Here is a 22,154-nt window from a genome sequence, read left to right on the forward strand (position 1 = left end):
TCCCTCATTAGTTGATTTTTTTCTTTTGGTTACTGAGTCATCTGACATGTCCAGTATTTTATTGTGTTGGTAGGGATTGTACTAACAGTTTAAAATAGTTTGTTATTTTTATTGTAGAATTAAATCTGATCATTATAGAAAAAAAGTACATAAAAATAAATTACAGGATAGTAGAATGCATCGGACATTATTACCCTATGTACATATGTAACTATACAACCAGTGGGATTCTACATCATGTACAGCCAGAAAAATGAGAAATTACACTGCATTATACATAATATATCAAAGTACATTCTACTGTCATGTATGACTAATTAAAACAAATTAAAAACTTTAAAAAATATAACCAAACTTACACAAAAGCATAACAATTGTTAACATTATGACATTTCCATCAGTTGTGCATTTTTGTCTTGCTTTTGCATATTTATATTGCTATGATTGTAACATTTTTACTGCCTTAACATTGCAACATGATCATAGACTCACCCTTTCATGAACTCACCATAATTTCTATTTGTGCAAATTTACTATAATCAACTAGTTCATTTAGGTTACATATGTAAATTGTTTCCATTTTTGGCTATGATAAATCATCCTCTCAGACACTTCTTACATAAATCTTTTTTGCTTTGATATAAATTACTTAGGGAAACTCTTGAAGTAGATTCTGGGATCAAAATATACAAATATTCTTAAACTTATTGCTAAATCATTTTCTGGAAGTACCATATACATTTACAGTAGAATCACATTTAATACTCAACATTCACGCTCATTTTTAATGTTAGCATGGAAACTCATCAGACATCTTTTTATCTTCACAATGTGTTCATGATAAAAATAACTCAAGTATTTTTGAAGTATAAAAAGTAGAATACCTCTTCTACTTACAATACCAATATTAAATGTTCGATTTTTTTATACTCCCTACTCTATGCACCTACAAAGGTGTGAAACATATATTTACATGTGCATTATGTGTGTGTTCATTTTTGGGTGTGTATGTATGTGTGAGATTGAAATATGCACTGGACACTTCACATATTAAAATCATCTTAATGGCTGCATGGTATCCCACTACAAGTCTGTATTAATTTTATACAGGCCAAATTCTGACTACAGTATTTTTCCTGTTGAAAACAATGCAGTTCAGCAAAATAACCTCTTCATATATCTTTTCATAAAAAACAAAAGCATTCCTATAGCTTACATCCTTAAAAGTGGAATTACTGCATGAGTTTTTCTCATCAAAATTTAAAAATTTTCTAATTTGGTGGACATGTTTATTACTAAAAATCATTTAGAATTAAACTCAAAATATTAATACAGTTTCCAGTGCAGTTCCTCTTGCTTTTTTTTTTTTTTTTTTTTTCTTTTCCTTTCTTTTCTTTCTTTTCATTACTGGGGATTGAACCCAGGGTTTGGTGCATGCTAGGCCAGGGTACTACTGCTGAGCTACAACCCTTGCCCTACAATTCCTCTTATAATTTGAGTCTAGTTTAGGAATTAAGATAATCCAAAATATCCATTAAATTATTAAAACTCAGGATAACCTAACTAGCTTTTTCATTTCTTCAAGCAACAATTACTACTTACTGAATTTCAATAATGTTCAGGAATTTTTTTAAATGATGTAAATTTACCCCCATTTTTCATCTATATGTTAAACAGAAAAGTTAAAGTAAGACTGAGGTAAGGATTGCCTTGATTTTTCAATGTGGCTTTTTTTCTCTTTTTAATGTAAGAGCCATAGTCAGCAAGAGCTAAGTGAATCGATTTAAGAGAAGTCCAGTCCTTTTAGCGATCATTTCAGTTTCCTATAGTTTTTGTGCTTTGCAGTCAGCATTCCTCAGTACAAGGCACATAATACCTAAATGATGTGGTCCAGGTCTGTGCACAGTCGGGATCCAGAAGCATTTTGTTCTTGCTTTTTCCTAAGAAAATGGAAAGATCTGCTAAAAGTCCTTTTACTTTTGTAGTGGACTCTAAATGCTGGAGCCACATGGGATCTTCCAAAGATACATCTCACCTTGTTTTTCCAATGAAGAGAGGTTTGGCATAGGCGAGGCCCAGGCCCAGTTGACAGAGACAACTGAAGAGGGCCAGGGGTGAGGAGGCAGGAGCACTGGCCTTCTAATCCCATATCAGTACTTGCAGTCACCGATTATTCATTTTTCCAAACTAGGCAGCTGTGTCCACTGTATCTTCCTCCACTAAGTTGTCATCTTTTATCTCAGAATGTCACTCCATTTCCTACTCACTGTGATTTTTCACCCTAATGATTTCTGTAAGGATTCATTTGAAAAGAGAGGAATTGACCAAAACGGATACCCAGTAAGGCCTTGGCAAAGGTCTACGATGCAAAATGAGATGCTTCCCTGCCAGTCCCTGGTCTGTATTGCAGTGTTAAAAAAAGAAACGTACCACAACCCAGATTAAAGAATAACTATGAATAGTTCCTTGCCTTAGCCTGACACTTCTGCCTTCAGAGTACTTTCACATCTACTCTCATTTGTTTTTCAAAATAGTGTGATGAGGCCAGAGTTTCAGGAACCAGTTCTATTCCCATTTTGCAGATGAGGAGGCTGAGACCAGAGTGAATGATATAAAGAGCCCCAAAGTCACTCATTTCATAAGCAATAAAGAGAAGTCCAGAAAATAGGTCTTCTAATCCCCAGGGCAAACACTTGCCCTTAACCTATGTCAAGCAATCCTTTTACCTTTGGCAAGGAATTGACTTCTTAACTAGAACATAAAAGCTTTGTGCTATATTATTTTTACATCCCTTTCTAAATGGAAGATGTGAAGAGTCTAAGACCACAGGGGAAAAATATACCCACTAGATGATAATAATAGCAATTAAATTGTGACTTCTGAACAATAACTTGGGGCCACAATGTCTCAGGACATTCAGAGAAGCACAGTCTCATGAGCAAAAGTCATCACAAAGTGATTCTAGTTTTATTTACATTTCTCATTGATCAATAACATCAGAAAAATCAAAAATCACAATAGACCTCCTGCCTTTTCTTTTCCAGCTGCATAACTCTCCATGTTCTCTCTAGCTTCCTCCTTCTTTCAGTCCTCTGGTCCCACTGGACCCTTTCTCTTTCTTCTTCCACCTCCCATCTTTATGACTCTGCTTCCTTCCTTCCACATCTGCAGCTCCTTTTGCATTGATTTTGCCCCACTGTGGACTAGGCACTATGATCAAGCCTTACCTGCATCATGACCCCAGAACACCTTCACAGGAGGTGCAGTTAACCATAACTTATTGGTGAGTTATGGATGAAAATGGCTCAGAAAACTTCAGAAAGTTTCAGTCAGTTAGTCAAGGCTGCCTTGAAGTTAAATGGGTCTGTGTTATGCATCCCCCACATACATCTATGGCCTGCTTGCGTTCTTTAAACCTCTAGATGTGATTTTTAAAAAGTACTCATGGGGATTGGGAGTGTAGCCCAGCAATAGAGCACTTGGGTAGCATGCATAAGGTCCTGGGTTCGATCTCCAGTACTGTAAGGAAAAGAAGTTAAAATGTACTCATGTTTGTGAAAGCTATCAGGAGCCATGTCTGCTTGATTTCTACCTGGAACTGTGCCTGATAGAGAATACTTTCAAATAAGAGAATTTGTTCTTAAACTTGCATCTACACCCAGGGACTGAATAATGCAGTCTATTTTGACCTAACAAAGCTTTCCTTGGCTAGGCTTGGAAAATGCCAAAAGTCTTTCCCAAGTAGTCCAATTGCATCATTTCTAAAGCCCAGGCATTTTAGGTTGGGGTTCATTTCTGCCACTTGACAGTTTGGTTGTCTCTGAGCATGTTACTCAGACTTTGTTTGTCTCAGACTTTCATGTAAAAACAATGGGCTAATAATAAGACCTATGATACAGGTTGTTGCGAGAATTATATAATTCATGTAAAACATTTTTAAAAGGGAATTTAATATATGCCAATGATTATTAGTTATGTTTATAGTACATAGAAGTTATGTGCATGCCTAAATTTTTATCCACTTATGCAGTCTCTATATTCTATATATAATGATGTTTCCCATGTTTTCCTTATTTTCTATATAGCTTTTAATTTTAAAACATCTGTACTCCCTTTTTTCTGATTTACTAAACTTCCTTATTTTCTGAAATTATTTTATGTCTCTTATTGTGTTTTGTTGAGAGAAATCATTTAGCTCTAAGCTTAGGAAACAAAATATTCATATTTATCCATTAATGCACAAAATCCAGTTTATGAGGGAATGAGGGCACAAACAAAGGAGTTCCAAGGATAAGAAGCTATGAAGAAAACATGGTCTGTACATTTCAGTATCTTTCATAACTTTGTTTGCTACAGCTGAAAAATATAGCCTTGAAGCAGTATCTCCAAAGAATACACTTTTCTTGATGTTAGGTTAACATGTTGCCAAAAAAAAAAAAAAAAATGATGGCAAAAATTCCCCCTGTGATGTTCCTGCATGCAAGGGTTAAGTGGAATAAATTTAGTAGCAGCGTGGGTGAGAACTTTCATTTTCAAATATTTGGCAGTTTATTATGCAACTGCATTCATTCTCCAGTATGAGCAGCTAATCAGTCTACTTTTTCATGGCATGTTTTTGTTAGATGTGATGTCATATCATATGATAGCATTTATATAAATGAATGTTTGTTACCATTTAGCATCAATAACTTGCACACCACTCAGGCACCTGCAACTCTATGTTTTATGTCAAGCCCTTTACACTATTGACAAATTGCGTCCATCTCTCTGACTTCTTGTCTGCTCTGCTGGAAGGCTCTGATGTTAGAGGCATTTTAATATTGCAGGTGTTTTAGAGAGAGTGGAAAAAACCTGTCACACAGACCGAGGGGATTTCCTTTTAACATGCATGGAAGCCTTAATAAATGTTTGGAGGAAGAGGCACACACACATGAGTAATTTTGCTTCATTTTGGTTACCTCTTTAATTTACAGCTACATTTCTTCAAGAAAATTCCAAGAAATCCTAAAGGGTATTTCCTAGAATTTGGCAGTTTTCATTCACTCATCCAGATCCCCTCCACAAACCTTTCAACTCTGCTCTGAAACAGGCTCCTGAACTCCCCACTCAGAAATCATTGGGGAGTTATTAAAAATCCCAATGCCCAGGCCATTCCCTTTCTAATTTATTCAGAATGTCCTAACTGAGAGCCAGTCAGTGGTATCTTTTAAGGTACCCATGAGATTACAGGGGCTGCACAATTTGGAAACCTCTATCTTTGCATCTTTGCAGTTGAGTATACTGGATAAACTTTGCATTGTCTACATAGTAGGCACCTATTTTATGAATGCTTTATTTCTTTAGTCTTTTATTTCAACCACAATTAGTTGAGCACATACTAAACCCTTGCAATGTGCTAACTGCTTTCATGGTTTTTTTTTTTCTTTTTTTTTCTTTTTTTTTTTTTTTGGTGCTGGGGATTGAACCCAGGACCTTGTGCTTATATGCAAACACTCTACCAACTGAGCTATCTCCCCAGGCCTCCTTTCATGTTCTTTTAATTCCTTAGTGCCCACAGGGCCCCTAAGTGTAGTGTTAATGTCTCTGTGCTGCATTTGACTAAGCTGAGGCCCAGACAGCTTTCTTCACTGGAGTAACATTAGGTTTGGACGGGAAGCCTGCCTCTTAATATGGGGCCTCCCCTGCTCTTTAGCTGCCTCATTTTTCTAAGCCTCACTAAATCTGTTAGTTTGTACCATTTATCCTGGTTTCACTCTTGATGGAATTTCCCTTCAGTTTGTTAGTATCAGAGTGTCCCTAATTTCATTGGCTGCAAGAAAATAAACCATCACCATCAGAGTCATAGAATTACATACCTGGAAAAGAAATATGAAGTTTATTAATGCAATTCCCTGCCTGATGAATAATAAATTCTTTTCCCCTAATATTCTGATGCTAGCACATAACAAATGTGAGAAGAACACCAAGAAACTATAATAAGAATCACAACTTTTTTCCACTGTATTCTCACTCAGGTCCTTTAGGTTGGTTTTATAACCCCATGTCATGGCTGAGACAATAAGCCTCCAAAGGATTTCACCCAAAGTGAGGATCCAAAGGTTATGAGGGGAGTCCTGTGTCTTCAACTTCCTCCTAACCCTTGAATGCACGCATTTCACTAACATTTTTGTTTGCCTCATCACTAGAAGTGTGTTAGTCAGCTCTTCATCACTATGAAAAAATACTTGTAATAATTGTCTTAATGAGGAAGAAAGGTTTGGTTCACAGTTTCAGAGGTTTCAGTCCATAGTTACTCTGGGCCTATAGTGGCATGGTACATTATAGTGAGAATCACATGACAGAGGGCATCTATACACATGATGTCCAGAAAGAGAAGAGATCAGTATCCCAATAGTCCCTTCAAGGGCATGCCCCCAATCACCTAACTTTCTCCCTTGAGGCCCTACCTCCTAAAGGTTTCGTTACCTCCCCATTAGTGCCTCAGGTTGGTGACCAAGCCTTTTAGCAGATGGAGGACATCCGAGATCTGAATCACACAAGGAGAAACCTTCCTTAAGTTCTAGTTTTGAAAATTACTCCAAAGATAAGTAATTCCTGGAGAAAGTTTTATTTGGCTTATTGGATATGTGGAAAGGACATCAGTATAACTGAGACGTCCACAGAGGAACCATTCCTCCACTTTCAGAAGTTTAGTTTTGTGACTGCATTAATTTTTGTCTGGGTGTTAGTTTTGAATAAGGAACCCACCTCAGGGAACTCATGCTCTCAAAGACTTAGGGAAAGCAAATGCAAACCACTGCGTTGAACAGAAGCTGCAAACTCAAGGCACACCTTGATGGTCTCCTTTCTGTTTCTCCCTGTGAAGCCAGCATAGCTAACAGAGGCCTTAGCACTGATAGAGTTCCATAAACATGAAACTCTTGATCTGCAAATAGTGTGCCTATGCTCCTAGATATACAATGTAAATACTTTTTGTTGATCTTTTTTTTTTTTTAAGTTTTAGGTAGACACAATACCTTTATTTTATTTATTTATTAATCTGTGGTGCTGAGGATCAAAACCAGTGCCTCACATGTGCTAGGCAAGCACTCTACCCCTGAGCCACAGCCCCAGTCCTCTGTTCTGTTCTCATTAAGGTAACATCATAAGCAGCACTTGGGGCTAGCCTTACTCAAGGCCTTGTCCAGTAATTCTGCTTTTCCCATCTCCTAGGGAAAAAAAAAATCTACATAAAACATTTTTAATGTTATCATGGCAAGCATATCAGTTGTTTTTCATATTTCTCTGAACTAGTGATTTAAATTGTTCTTTTGGAAGCTTGTTTGCCTTTTCTAGACTTTATTTATATACATATTTCAGAACCTTTCTCTGTGTTCATGTTTTTTCCTTTTTCTTCCTTCTCTCTTTCTTTCTCCCTTCTTTCCTGGTAGAGAGAAGAATAGAAAACAGAACAGTAGGTGGAATTGAAATAAACAAGTCAACGTGAAACTAATGTGCTTGTTTATATTTCTTTTCAATGTACAATTTTAGGAAATCATCTGAAATCAGTGATATATGGCATTTATGCTGATAAGAAAGACATTTGTTAAAAAATAGCTGTAAATGTGTGTGTTTATAAATATCAGAGTGCATTACAGAGTGATGTGTGGAATACAGGTCTGTAGTTTTGTTAAGAATAGTGTCTTCCTTCCTTATGAAATTGAGCTCAGCAGTGAGTCATGTATGTAAAAGATATGCAAATTTAAAATAATAGCAAAACATGCACTTGAAATAAGTTTTTTCAAACCCAGAGCAGAGCTGTTTTCTAAATATCTGTGTGTCAGCATGCCCCATGCCTGAGTCTTCAGCCTTCTCTGGGCAGCCCAAGTTCCAGATCTTATAAAGAAAAAAAAAAAAAAGACTATATTTTTCTTCATATTTTTTCATATTTGGGTTCTAGTTACCATGACTATTTCACAAATCATTCTTTTAATTTCCTCTCATCCCCCTCTTTTAACTCTTCACTTTAGTGCAGCAAATATTCCAGGATATACTGGCAAGGTTCATTTCACAGCCACCCACCCAGCAAATTCTAATATTCCATCAACAACCCCATCACCAGATTCAGAACTGCACCGGTAAGTATGAATTCTATTACTCATTTTGCCCAGATACATTAGAAGGAGAAATCCTAATTATGGTTATTCCATTAAAGAACAATTAAATACTAGGAGTAAATTTACAAATGGGCCATCAAATTCAAGAAAGAAAGGAGTTAATTTTCTTATAAAGGGGAAGTTTATCAGGCCTTCTGCATGTTTTCTTTTTGAATTTTGCCCAAAATTACATTGAAAAGCAACTGCATATTAATGTTCATATTGTGTTGCTAAAAATGAACATCTTAAGCCTTTTAAGGCACATCCAGGGAATGGAGGACAGTGCCTTTTCCTCTTGGACTCATAGTTTAACACACACATTGTTCTTCTCCAATTATCACAAGATACATGCCACCTAGATGCAGGGAACATACATGAGACACATACTTCTTGTGAATAACCATCTTCTTTTTTAAAAAATGACAAAATTCTGTTGAAAATCACATATATTTTCAAACCTCATTTTTGCAAATTGAAAACAAGACAATTGACAGAAGATAATGGCTGATTATTTTGTTGGAAGCTGCTGGTGAGAAGCAGCACATTATTTCTCATTATAACTCAAATTTGAAAGCATTTGATGGAAGTCCTGGCCTTGCAAAAAAGATGACATAGTTTTGAAAATGAAGATGCTGTGAACCCAGAGGCTGGCCCAATGCAAATGAATAAGCTATGGTGGTAAGACAGTGGGGTAGGATGGGAAGAGGGTAGGAACTTTCTCCCCTAAACAGGTAACATTTCTCTTAGATCATTCATTCATCAAACATTTATTGAGCACCCACTCTGGGTCAGGCACTGTTCGAGGCACTGAAAGCACAGATTAAACAGAAAAGATTCTATTTCTCAGGAGCTTATGTTTGTGGGTAAAAGGAAGTAAAGCACACAAGTAAACAAAGAAATAAAATTATTTTGGATAATGACGTGTTGTGAAGAAGAAAGGCTGCAGTCATCTAGTGCCTGGAAAGGGCTTGTTGACCTTAGGAGCTGGGGAGTTTTTCTGAATAGGTGAGCTTCAGGAGGAGCTCCGGCCTCAAAGAACTCAGACTTTCCAAAAAGCAGCATCTGAATTGGAAGCAGCTACCATGAATGGCTTCTTGGCCATGGTTCCCAGTTCATCTAGCTGTTCATTCAATTTTTGGTTGTGTTCCAGTAAATTCAAAGGAACTAAATCTGTTTGCAAGTAGCTCAGGAATTCTTGGTGTACAAGAAACAAATGACTATAGGAGAGAATGATGACCAGCATCAAATACAATAATCACTCACTGAGTGCTTCCTAGATACCAGCACTGCCCTCTGGATGTGGTGGGCACTAACTCTATCCAGGTATCCTATGAAGAAAGGACTATTACTATTCACGTTTTATAGATAAAGAAACTGGGGCACACACAATTGGCAAAGGAGTCTGGGGGCACTGAAGAAGACCTCACAGAGGAGGTGGCTCATGGCTGACTGTTGGAGGACTATGACTTGGTCTTACAAATATTTAGGACAGGGGCTGCAAGTGCACTGAGCTTGGAATGTTCCAGGGAACCCACAGCAATCAGTCCTATAGGGGGCAGGAAAGGAATCAGAGGAGGGTTGCCTCCTCTGTATGCCACTGTATATGGACAGCCCCGAACATCCCATGGAAACTTATGCTTTGTGTACCATATTAAGGACAAGGATTAAAGGAAAGGGAAGGCACCTGCTGGTGAGGGCTTCCTCAACACATCTGAAGCTTTGATGGACAGTTATGTACAATTACTAGCACACTTTTAAAAGTATGTCATTGACTTTCTAGACAAATATTGTGCATTCAACTTACTTTCAATATATTTTCCATTCTCCATAACTACATGTATAATTTTTAAAAATAAATTTTATTTTGTATATCTAAGGCAGTACGATTTTTAGAATACATAAAAATGGTTACATAGTGAAACAAATTAATATATCCATTATCTCACATAGTTACCCATTCCTTTCTTCCCCCATGGAAGAGGAGCTAAAATCTACTCATGTAGCAAATGTTCAACATCCCTAGCAATCAGAGAAACGCAAATCAAAACTACATTGAGATCTCATCTCACTACAGTTAGAATGGCAATTATCAAGAATACAAATAATAACATTGTTGAGGATATGGGAGGAAAAGTACACTCCTATATTGTTGGTAAAACTGCAAATTAGTACAATCATTTTGGAAAGCAGTATGAAGACTCCACCAAAAACTGGAAATGGAACCACCTATGACCCAGCTATGCCATTCCTTGGTATTTATTCTAAAGAATTAAAATCAGCATACTATAGTGACACAGCACATCAATGTTTACAGCAGTGCACATTACAATAGCCAAGTTGTGAAACCATCCCAGGTCCCTGTCAACAGATGAATGGATAAAGAAAATGTGTAAAAATACACAGTGGAGTTTTACTTAGCCATGAAGAAAAATGAAAATATACCATTTGCTTATAAGTGGATGAAACTAAAGAGCATGATGCTAAGTGAAATAAGCCAGACTCAGAATGTCAAGGGTCAAATGTTTTCTCTTGCATTTGGAAGCTAAACCAATATAAGGGGGAAAAGCTCTGTGTGTGTGTGTGTGTGTGTGTGTGTGTGTGTGTGTGTGTGTGTGTAAGGATTCCATGAAAATAAAAGGGAGATCAATGGAGTAGAGAAAGAACAGAGGGAAGGGGAAGGGACTGAGTGGAAGGAAGAAGGAAGTAGGGAGGACAGGAAAAGGAAAGAATGAAAGAATGAAATTGACCAAATTTTGCTTTGTACAAATATTAATATACCACAGTGAATTCTCCCTTTATGAGTATCTCTAAAGCACTAATTTAAAAATTTATAAATAAATAGAAGGAAGACCAGTAGAGTAGAGGAAGGGGACCAGGTGGAGGGAGGTGGGGAGGGAAAGAGGAAGTACTGGGGACTGAGGTAGAGCAAATTATATTCCATGCATGTATGATTATGTTAAAATGAACCTCAATACTATGTATAACTGTGATGCACTAACAAAACATTAAAAATAATTATGTAAAAGAATTCTGAGCACAGAACACTATCTTTACTACTTCTATCCTTATATAGTACCTTATATCTCTAGACTCATTCATCCTACGTCTGTTACTTTTTATCCTTTAACCTATGGCTCCCCATTTCCTCCCCCATAGACTGCCCTTTATAACCACTACTCTGTTCTCTTTCTATATTTGACTTTGACTTTTTTTTAAAAGATTTGACATATGTGAGGCATTCTTTTCATGTTCAACTTATTTCACTTAGCATAATGTCCTTTAGGTTCATCCATGTTGTAGCAAATGTCAGGATCTCCTACTTTTTTAAGGTTCAATAATATTCTATTAGCTATATCTATGTCTATCTGTCTATCTTACTTTTTTTTTTGGTACCAGGGATTGAACACAGGGACCCTTAACTACTAAGCCACATCCCCAGTTTTATATATATATATATATATATTTTAATATATATTATATATATTTATATATATAATTATATATATATTTTATATATATTTATATATTATATATATTTTATATATTTTTTTAAAATAATATAATTTTATATATATATGTTTTTTTTTTTTTTTGAGACAGGGTCTCACTAAGTTACCTAGGACTTCATGAAGTTGTTGAGACTGTCTTTGAACTTGCAATCCTCCTGCCTCAGCTACCCCAACTTCTGGAATACAGTAGTGTGCTGCCATGCCCAGCTACCTTACATTTTCTTTATTCATCAATGGATACATATTCCATATGTTGGCTAGTATGAATAGTGCTGCCATGAACTTGGGGGTGGAGCTGTCCTTAGGGGATGGTGACTTTATATCTTATGGATATATATTGTAGCAGAAAAATGAATTGGGGATTGTACTGTCATTCTATTTATAATTTGTTGAGGAACTTCCATATCATTTTCAATCATGGCTTCACCAATGTATACTCTCACCAACAATATGCAAGGCTTCCTTTCTCTCCCCATACTCACCAACATGTGTTATTTTTTGTCTTTTTGATAATAGCTTTCCTAGTGATTGTGAGGTGATATCTCATGTGGTTTTGATTTGCATTTCTGTGATGATTAGTGATATTGAGCACTTTTTTCATATACCTATTGGTCATTGTATGTCTATACTGATCCTTTGCCCATATTTTAATTGGACTATGTGATTTTTGGTTTTTGTTTATTTGTTTGTTACTATTAATTTTATGAGTTCTTTAAAAATTTTGGATATTAACTCCTTATTACAAATATAGTTTGCAAATATTTTTTGCCCATCCATAGGTTGCCTTTTCATTTTGTTGATTGTTTCCTTTGCTGTGCTGATGCTTTTTAGTTTATTGTAGTCCCGTTTACTTGTTTTTAATTTTATATCTGAGCTTTTGGTGTGATATCTAAACAGTCATAGCCAAGGTCAATATCCAATCACATTTTGAAATGTTACAAAACCATTTTCAAAGGCACAGTGGTAGACATTTAGACAATTAACATATTTTACTACATGTGAGGACACATGTCAAAACAGTGTCGAAATTAAATATGTTCTTATATCTATCACTTAGATGTGTCTTCTACAACGAGCTCAGATAAAACCCTGTGACTGTATGGTTCACCACTGAGGGAGCCAACTCAAAGCTCTTCATGAGAGCAAGTGCAGACATTTGTAATCCCTTGACTTTTCCTATATAATCTCTCTTTGCACCCCAAATATCTGAGATCCCATCCCAACATCCCATTGCTCTAACATCTCCATAACCACATAAGTCAATTATTCAATGTGTGGAAAATTTTTTCTTTTTACTTTAAAATAGATATCTACTTTTAAGTGGAAAATGTTTCCCTACTGATATAATTTGAAAAATTTAAGTCTTTCATGGGATGCTCATGTCTAGATTCAGGTCCATGAATGCTCTCTGGTGGGGGTTCCCATAACTTCCCCCAGTCCACACATGGCTGTCATATATTACCCTGGAGTGGGGACCCAGAGCCCTCTAAAGTGGCTTCTCTGGGGTTCTCATTCTGAGAGGGCAGATAAGATTCTGGAGAAAAATGACATCAGCCAGTGTCACCCTTGAACAGGTGATGGCTCCTATTGGGTCCACACTGCCCCATTCTACAACCTCCACACTCCCCCTTCACAATAATTCCTTTCGGGCATGAGGAAGTACTGTAGGGAGGGGGAAGGAGAGTTTAAGTTAAAAATATCCTGATACAGATCTGCCATCTGCATTTAGGTTTGCTCTTGTTATTAGAAAATTGGTCCCTTGAGGCTATCCACCAAAAAGGGTCACCTCTGAGTTTTGTAACACTATATTTAATTAAAAAAAATTTCCAGAGAAAGTGTGAGTCCAGGTGTCTCTCTGCAGAGTATCATGGGAACATAGTGAGGTAACTTCCTCCTGTTTATGTCCACTTGAGCTGGTGCATTTTTTCCTGTTATTTCTACACATGGGCATCCCCTGGGAATTCCTGAATCTTAGACTCTGTTATACCCTTACTGTTCTTCTGTAATCTGGTCTTCTGTTTAAAAATTAGACTAATCCCTGTGGTGCTATCTTCAAACTTTTCAGTCTACATAAGCTTCTAGTCCCTTCCCCACACCCCTGTCAAGAGACCTGAGCTGCCCAAGGTGACCACTCATTTCCCCTGCCACTCATCTGAATCTCTATTTCATCACTGTTTTTCCCCTTCCCTCCCAGGAAGACAGGCTCTGACTTTTCTAAAGGCTCAATCTTCCCTCTGAGTTCTTGATACTACTCATCCCTGCCTCCTCCCTGTTTGCCCCTTGATAACTGCCTTCTCCCCACTAGACAGTTGCTTGTGAAAATACCCATGAAGTCTTCCCACTTGTGCCCCTCTGAGCTCCTCTCCTTCCTTTCACTTCTAAACTTCTTTAAGAAGCAGTCACTCCCCTGCTTCCTGTTTCTACTTCCTCCCCATCTCCTCTCCTTCACCTCCAGTCATCTGAATGTTGGCACCACCAGTGAGACAAATGCCCTGTCTGCCACATCATGGAATGATAGGGGACAGGAGAGAGACTGTCGACACCTCTTCATGCAGAGGACATGGACAGTGCATTTGTCATGGACCTCTGTGGTTGATAAGACTACAGTGGTGGCTTGGAGTTTTGAAATTGCTTAGACTTTGAATGTCAGTACAAAGGGGACTCCATTTCAAACCTTGAGTGATGTATACACTCAATTGCCTTAGGATTTATAGTGGGATAATACACAAAATAGACACAAAAGAGATGCCTGAAAGAAATCTGAAGTAAGGAGATGAGGATGTACTCGAGGTGGGTGAGAAGGCATGTTGTGGATCTGCATATTTCTGAGTAAGGGAATAGGGGCCCAAGTGCTTCTCCCAACTCTTGTTTCCATCACAGTCATACTTTTTTATGTGTTCCCTCCTACCAAAGTGGACCTTTCACAGATGCTGGAGTTCTCACTTCAGCAGCCATAATGATAATGAAAAAGCAATATATATGAATGTGTGTGTATATATAAGTATACAGTATATGTATATATGTGTGTATATGCATATACAAATATATACATACATATACATATACACGACTTTATATGTGTGTATATATACATGTATGTAGACACACACACACACACACAAAAAAAAAACTTTGTGGTAATCACAGCATAAAAACAAAGCCACTTTGGATCAAGTGAGTGGCACATGGGAGTCAATTTCCCACACTAACTCTGTAACTTACTGATGCACATGAGTGTCACACTATGCACATGTGATTGAAAGAGCAACACATTTGCAGAAGAATCACTACAGGCCATGGGCTTGTGGGCTTGCTCAGAATATTTGGCAGGATGCAATATTAGTGCTGGGACTGCCACCTCTGGAACAATAGAGAGTTCAGGAATGCTGTGACCCAAGGAGAAAGCATCATGTACATGGTGCTCGACACCTTCACAGTTATTTGCTTTCTTGTCCATTCTCACAACAAATTTGGTAGGGCAAATGTATTCCTACTGTGTAGACCAGCAAACTAAGACACAAAGAAAAGTGAGCAGATGGTTTTGTGTGCTGACAACCTCAACCCACCAGCTGAAGGAGGAAAATGCAAACTCCTCACCCTGCTCCTCACCTTGGTGTCTACTGGGGTGTCCCACCTCAGCCTCACTGAGTGGACGTATTTCTTTTGTCCCCTTTGTGCCCTGGCTCACTCCAAGAGGTTTTCTGCAGTAGCTATTATGTCATTTGGTGGCTGCTTGGTAGATTTACCCCCTTTGGAAGCACCTACAGTAATTCTTGGCACAGAGATTTTCATTAAATGAAGTTGAACGCAGACAGGATTAAATCATATACTCTCCCTTTCTGCAATCCCCCTCCACACTCCACCCCATTTATGAGTGCTGTTAGTTGGGAAATACATGAGGTTATATGTTTTCATGTAGATTTTATATGTCAATTTTTTTCTTTTTCTTCCTTTATTCTATCCTAGAGTCTTACGGAAAGAAATGGGAGTTGACGTCTTTCGTCACCAGTCACCATTTTCACGAATGGTCACAACTGTGAAACCTTATAACCCCTTCAACAAGATAGACCAAAAAATGATAGACCTCTGAAAGAAGTCACACTCCAGGAGAGATTTCTAAGCCACCCATCCTGGAAAGGAATTGTGCATGACATGGTGGGAAAATATAAGAGCCGTGCATGGTCTGAGTGTGTCTATGTGAGTTGGGGTGTAAAGGGCAGTGCAATCCTGCCCTGCCTCAGCACCCTCCTCACCTATGTGGTGGCTTTTCAGCTGGCCTGGCACGTATCAATCCACAATGGCAGCTGAGACCCTGAAAAACACCTCAACCAGGTCTTACTGTGGAAGACTTCTCTTCAGGGTTGGAATACTGAGTCTCTCTAGAGGTTTCCCATCCTGGTCATGTGACACAACCAACGAGGTTATAAGTGCACAGCCTAGATCATAAATTTGAGGATCAGAGATGATACTGTCAAAAACACACACATTGTCAATGGGAAAGTTGGACCATGGAGAGAGAGAGCCATATTCTTCCTGTCACTTGGGGACAATACCACATGAGAACAACATCTATATGTAGAGAGGCAAAACTTACTCTTGGCCCACTCCAGTGTTTTTCAAATAGATACATCCCAGATTCCATGAGGGTCCTTAGAAAGAATCACTTGTGTCCAGTTTCAGGTTGGAGTGGCCTTGACCAAAGAGAACATCAATGCAGAATCATTCCAGTTATGTATACAGGCTATGGGGGTTCTTTTGGCCCTCTGGCATATTTATATGTGTGTGTACATATCTGTAGAATTCATTAGAATTCATAAACCTTGGCTCATTGATCTTGCAACCCTGTCATAAATTCTTATAGTAGGCATTTTACATATATGTTGCTATTTTAAAAAGTTTTTATTGGTGCCTTATAGTTATACATAATAGATTTATTATGTCATATTTGCACCTGCACAAAACAATTTGATCAATCTCATTTGCTATTTTGTGAATAAAATGTACTGAGCCTAGGAGAAATGTTTATCTGGAACTCAGGAAACCTGAGTTCAGATAGCTTACCTGCCCCCCTCCATTTCTCTGCAAATTAGATAACCTCCACTTAAGTATTAAAACAAACAAATTAAAACAAAAACCTGCCTGCATTTTTAGGATATTTTAAAAGTGTTTCTCAGGGATTCTACCTGACACCTGCTTCTTCTTCCCAAATTCAGAGCAAGATAGTTGCCCCACAGAACTCCAAGTAACTGCAAATTCTTTAAGGTGTAGCTTGGCCTTTCTTTTCCCACTGAAAGGGAAAGTCAGCTATTTCTGTTGTGCAATCATTTACTGCCTCAGTGGACAACTAAATAGACTTTGAAGTTGACTCTAACCAGGACAAACAGGAAGATCAGCAGCCATCCATCCTATGAGACCTGACTTGCCTTCAAGAAGAAGGAATGACTTCATCTGTATCCAATTTCGTAGTCTAATTATTTTCAGAAAGAGCAAGTCTGTGAAGAAAAATAATCAGACTAAAAAAAACAAAACAAAACAAAATAAAAAACCAAACTTCAACTCTGGAAGTTTCTCAGCAAAACACAAATGGGGCAACATTAGCCCTGTCCCATCAGTAGATGAATATGGATATCTGAGATTACATTGTTTTGGTAAACATTCCTGGCAAGCCACTTCATCAGCCACTTACGAGGTGCCTGTTCATCATTCTGGGTCTTTCCATAGCAGGGCAGCACTGACACCTACCTTTTGCAGAAAAAGATCATTTTTCCATTTTCCACAGTGCAACTACCTGGACACCCATCAGGTCCATTGAGCTCCTCCAAAGCTGCTTTTAGAAGGATGTTGACTTTATCTGTATTATTCATGGGCCTCATCCAGGAGAAGAGAGACGGTGACTCTCCTTTTGTGCCATAACTCATTCAGATTTCTTACCTGTGAAGATAAAATGCAAATCATGCTCACCACAGACCTTGAATTGAGACCAGTCACAATAAAAGATAACAGAAATGCCAGTACTCTAGGTCTTAACCCATGAGTATGAGTGGTAGTATCTGGGCTTCTGTATCCAGAAGCTGAAAGTTACAAAAATCATGGAAGATAGTCACAGGGCTATGTTTCTGCTCTTCAAATTCTGAAGGGTTATTTCAAAGCAGCAGGAGCCAGCACATGGACTTCTTATTAGGTTAGCAACTTGTCCCTCACTCTCTTTCCCCCAAGCAGTCTCCCCTACAACCTTACCACTCAGCTTTTATTTATCTCCAGAGATTACAAAAATACAGGGAAACTCTGCATTTTTAAAATAAAACTTTAGGATATTAGAAATTATAGTTCAACTGAAAGAAAAAAAATCCATGCTAGTACTTCTAGCCAATTAGGATGTTATGATGTGACTGAAATACCACAAAAGTACAGTAATATGAAAAAACATGATCCTTATGATAAAGCAGAATAGAAAATTAGAAATCAACACATGAAATCATTTTGAACCTGTGAGTATAGGATAGAACTTTTGCAAAAGAAGATATTGAGGCACTTATTTGGAAATAAAAAGTAAAGTAGACCCATTAAACAAACCACTCATGGAATACAGATTTAAATAGATAATGTAGAGTCTTAGATTATCTGGAAAGTCAGAGGAATTAATTTAAAATATGGAGTAGGGATATGTGTGTGGAAAATTTTTTTCTGAAGAGGACACTGAAGCAAAAAAATTAAAGGGGGAAAAAAACTTTTAATATAGAAGATGGCACCAAAAATTTTAAGATGTATCTGTTGGAAAAATATACCAAAGGATTTATATTTTATTTATAAAGGCACACTATGAGTTTTAAAAAATGTTAACCTAAGAATCAAGGCAAAAATACAAAAAATTCAAAGACTAAGAAATATGAATGGACGATAAATAAAATATTTATGCCTCAGTAGTATTAGAGGAGTGACTGTATATATCACATTTCACCCATGAATTGATACTGGAGGGAAGAGGCGTTATTCTGTTCTACTATTGGAGGTTTACGTTGATAACACCTTTCTAGGACATTTGTGAAATATTTCAAGCATCTTTTCAAGTGGCATACATTTCGACTTAGTAATTTCACTTTTAGGATTTTGTCAAGCAAGTAATTATACAATTGAACAAATACATTTGCATAAAAATGTTAAATGTGCAACAGTTTATTTAATTGAGAGAAAATAGGAGCCACTTACTGCCCATCAAGAAAAAATTAAAGAAATTGTTGTACAAGAATATATAGTCTTCCCTCCATTCAAACAACTGCAGATTGAAAATCTTTTTTAATTACATCTGTTCTGAACAAGTGCAGACTCTTGTTGTTTTCTTAAACAATACAATAGCCTTTCATATATTATTTACATAATATTAGGTATTATAAGTAATCTAGAGACGATTTAGAGTATGAGAGAGGATTGTATAGGTTATATGCAAATACTACAGTATTTTATATAAGAGATTCAAGCATCCATAGATTTTGGTATGGGAAGGGTGTGGTTCTGGACTCATTAACCCATGGATATAGAGGAATGACTATATGTTGAAATGCAATAGAAACATAATAAAGCTCCGTATTATCATGAAAAAAGGTATTCATGCAATATTGCAAAAGCAGATTTTACAATACCATGTATTTAATTATCCTATTTAAATTTAGTTTGCATGCATATACAGAATAATACAGGAAGGTGTTTAAAAAGGAACTAATAGTTAATAGTTCTGGAATAATAGGTGATGCATTTTTATGTTGTTGCTTCAGTAGGCATGTATTTCTCTAAAACCGGAACATATGAAAAGTGATAAAAAGACAACATCCCTAAAACTCTTCAAAGCCCCTAATATAAAAAACTATTACAAATTCCTTTTATGAATTTCTTACCAGGAAAACATTTATCCTTCCTGAAGAAATAGTTCTGAGTCTGAAAATCTTACCACTTACCAATCATTTCTAAAGTTTGAGGTTTATAATATATAGATGAATGAAAATTATGAAGGGTAAAGTGCTTCTATTTTCCACCACCTACCAGGAAGCTTGAACTGATTAAATAAGTATATTAATGAACTTAGAGACTTATGAAAGTAATAAGCCATGGTTTCACATTCAAAACTGCTATTTTATGAAGACTTTTGAGTCATTTTGGTACACACCACAGATTGTAGTGGTTTGTGGACATGCTCCCCCACCCCATCCCTACTTCCTACATAATTTTAGATTTGTTAGTGTCTGCTTTAAGATCCTTACAGTATCAGGAGATACTTAGGTGCTTCAGAAAATTGAACATGCAGATTACATTAAAATGAGTGTTTCAAGTCTACTATGAAGTAGAGGTTGAAAAAGAAAAAAGAAAATCCAATTCCTCCCTTAAAAACTGTTCAAATGCCTTTTCAGTCAGAAATGGCAATTGCCCAATGGTAGAAACAACCTTACAAACCCACAGTTGTTTTGTAATTAGTGAGAATATTCTAACATAGATTTATGTTCTTCATTTAGCCCAGGGTAGACTGGATTATTTTTAATATCTGGGAAGCACAGAATTGGCATTCATAGCCATAAACTGCTAAACATAAAAGGCAAAGAAGGAAAGTGCAAAATTAGAGAGTTGTAATTAAATAATGAATAAATGTTTCTCTGAAAAATACATTTTCAGAATTGATGTTTTTAAATACCTCCTTCAAAAGTGGTTACTTGATCATCACCAATCTTTATCATCCTGTGGCATTTATGTTACCAGCTTGCATTTCAAAATTAGGCTGAACCAGGTCTGAGGCCCACCCCCAAGCTCTCCAGTTGATCTGCCTTTCCTGGAAATCTTAATGGACTGACTTACTTGAACCCACAATTTCTTGAAAGTGAAATGATGATCAACTAATAAAATGTACACACAATGATACAATTTCACATATAAACATAGTTTATAATGGTAGCCAGAAAGTCTTATTCCCTGAGATACCAGAGGAAGGGTGACATACTCTTTTCAGATGCATGTTCATTCTTTCCACAGACCCTCTAGGACACAATGATGCAAGACACGACCTGTGGGGTCCACACATAATAGTCAAGTCAGCAAGCAAATAGGAGTGGCAAAGAGTCATTAAACAATGTGTGTGCTCAGGAGGCCTCAAAGAACATCAATGTGCCATAATTTCTCAACTCAGACAAGTACAAAATTAAATCTTGAGTGGAGCAAATTGAGCAATTTTTCTCAAAAAACTATACTGCATGTTTAAAAAGTGTTATGTTCTTTCATAAGATAGATGTGCTTCTCCATACACATATACACAAATATACTCAAGAGGTAATTCACCAGAAACTAGTTATATATCTTACCATAAAAGACCTTAGTTTATCCAAATAAATACTTTTTTCTGAAGAATTCATGAACTGCACTGGGTTTGGGAGAGTAATTGTTAATCCATAGGACACAGGCATCTACTAGGCACCCAGTAAGATCTTTACAAACTGAAAGAAAAAAATGCAAATATTCTGGTCTGGATGTCATGGTTTTCATTGCTTTCTGTGATTTTGTACAATAATAAATTCTTATGTATTCTACCTAAATGGCATTCAGAAACAATATTATGATTTTATTTAATGCACCTGTATTAGTTTCCTTTTTGGTTGGTTTTGGATATACTCACAATTACTGTTGTCAAAGCAATTCCCATCTCACCCCTCATAAATGTAGGTTCCTCAGGTACTGGCTAAAACTGACAGTGAAGAGTGGCTTCAGCCTTCTTCATCTTACCTGCTGATCACAGGTGTACAGGAAGAGGGCTGGCAGGGGGAAGTTAGACATTGTTGGTTACCCTGGGTGGGTTTCCAGGACAAACTCCACTAGTTCTAGTTTGTGAACTGTAAATGGAAATAGCTTTACTTCCTTACATTCACACTTTGAACATAAAGCCCTAAAACGTGTAGGGTGTAAATCTATTTTTCTAGTGCTGGGAGACCGTTTTTATTGTGTCTTCTGTGGGTAGAGCCACAAGATAGAAGATAAAGAGAGACTTGGTGTGCAGCCTGTGGGGACTGGCAGGAAGAGGCATCTGAGCAGAGGAGAGGAGGGAAGAGGCCCTTCAGGGTGTGGTGCCTGGGGCTGTAGGGTGTGGGGGAGGAGGAGGGGTCTGCCTGTTAGGTCAACACCACAGACTCTTCCAGATGGAGACAGCCCTAGAGGGACACAGCTGGCACTTACCCAAGGCCAAGTGAAGCCTCAGGTTCCCTTGGGGGATTGCTGAGCTTTAGTGAGGTTGAGGGGGGGTGGAAAATGTACTGGGAAAAGCAGATATCAAAGAGAAACCCAGTCAAATAGATGAGAGGAGGTGAGTGGAGATGGGAAGGAGATGAATGTAGTATCAAACTTCTGTGTTATCCATTTCCTGCTAGAAAGAATGACTGCAGGGCAGCAATTCCAAACCGAAGTTAGTATTTTAGGAAAAGGCTGTTGTGTCTTGGTATTCATGAGGGATTTGTTCCAGGTTAATCCCCTGTGGATGAAAAAA

At 37.3% G+C, this 22,154-nt stretch overlaps 1 protein-coding gene across 1 annotated transcript in view; it reads left to right on the plus strand.

Moving 5' to 3' along the window:
* SPMIP7 (sperm microtubule inner protein 7) overlaps window positions 1-17,569 on the plus strand; it is a gene marked incomplete at its 5' end in the record, with an annotated part of 60,529 nt that extends 42,960 nt beyond the window's left edge. The window contains 2 exons of the mRNA XM_079150400.1: window positions 8,010-8,117; window positions 15,611-17,569. Coding sequence (XP_079006526.1) covers window positions 8,010-8,117; window positions 15,611-15,734 — 232 coding nt within the window. The 3' untranslated portion in view covers window positions 15,735-17,569. The remainder of the gene's footprint in view (window positions 1-8,009; window positions 8,118-15,610) is intronic.
* Window positions 17,570-22,154: the final 4,585 nt, after the last annotated feature.

This window comes from Sciurus vulgaris (genome assembly GCF_902686455.1).
Source record: "Sciurus vulgaris genome assembly, chromosome: 8".
Taxonomy (NCBI): domain Eukaryota; kingdom Metazoa; phylum Chordata; class Mammalia; order Rodentia; family Sciuridae; genus Sciurus; species Sciurus vulgaris.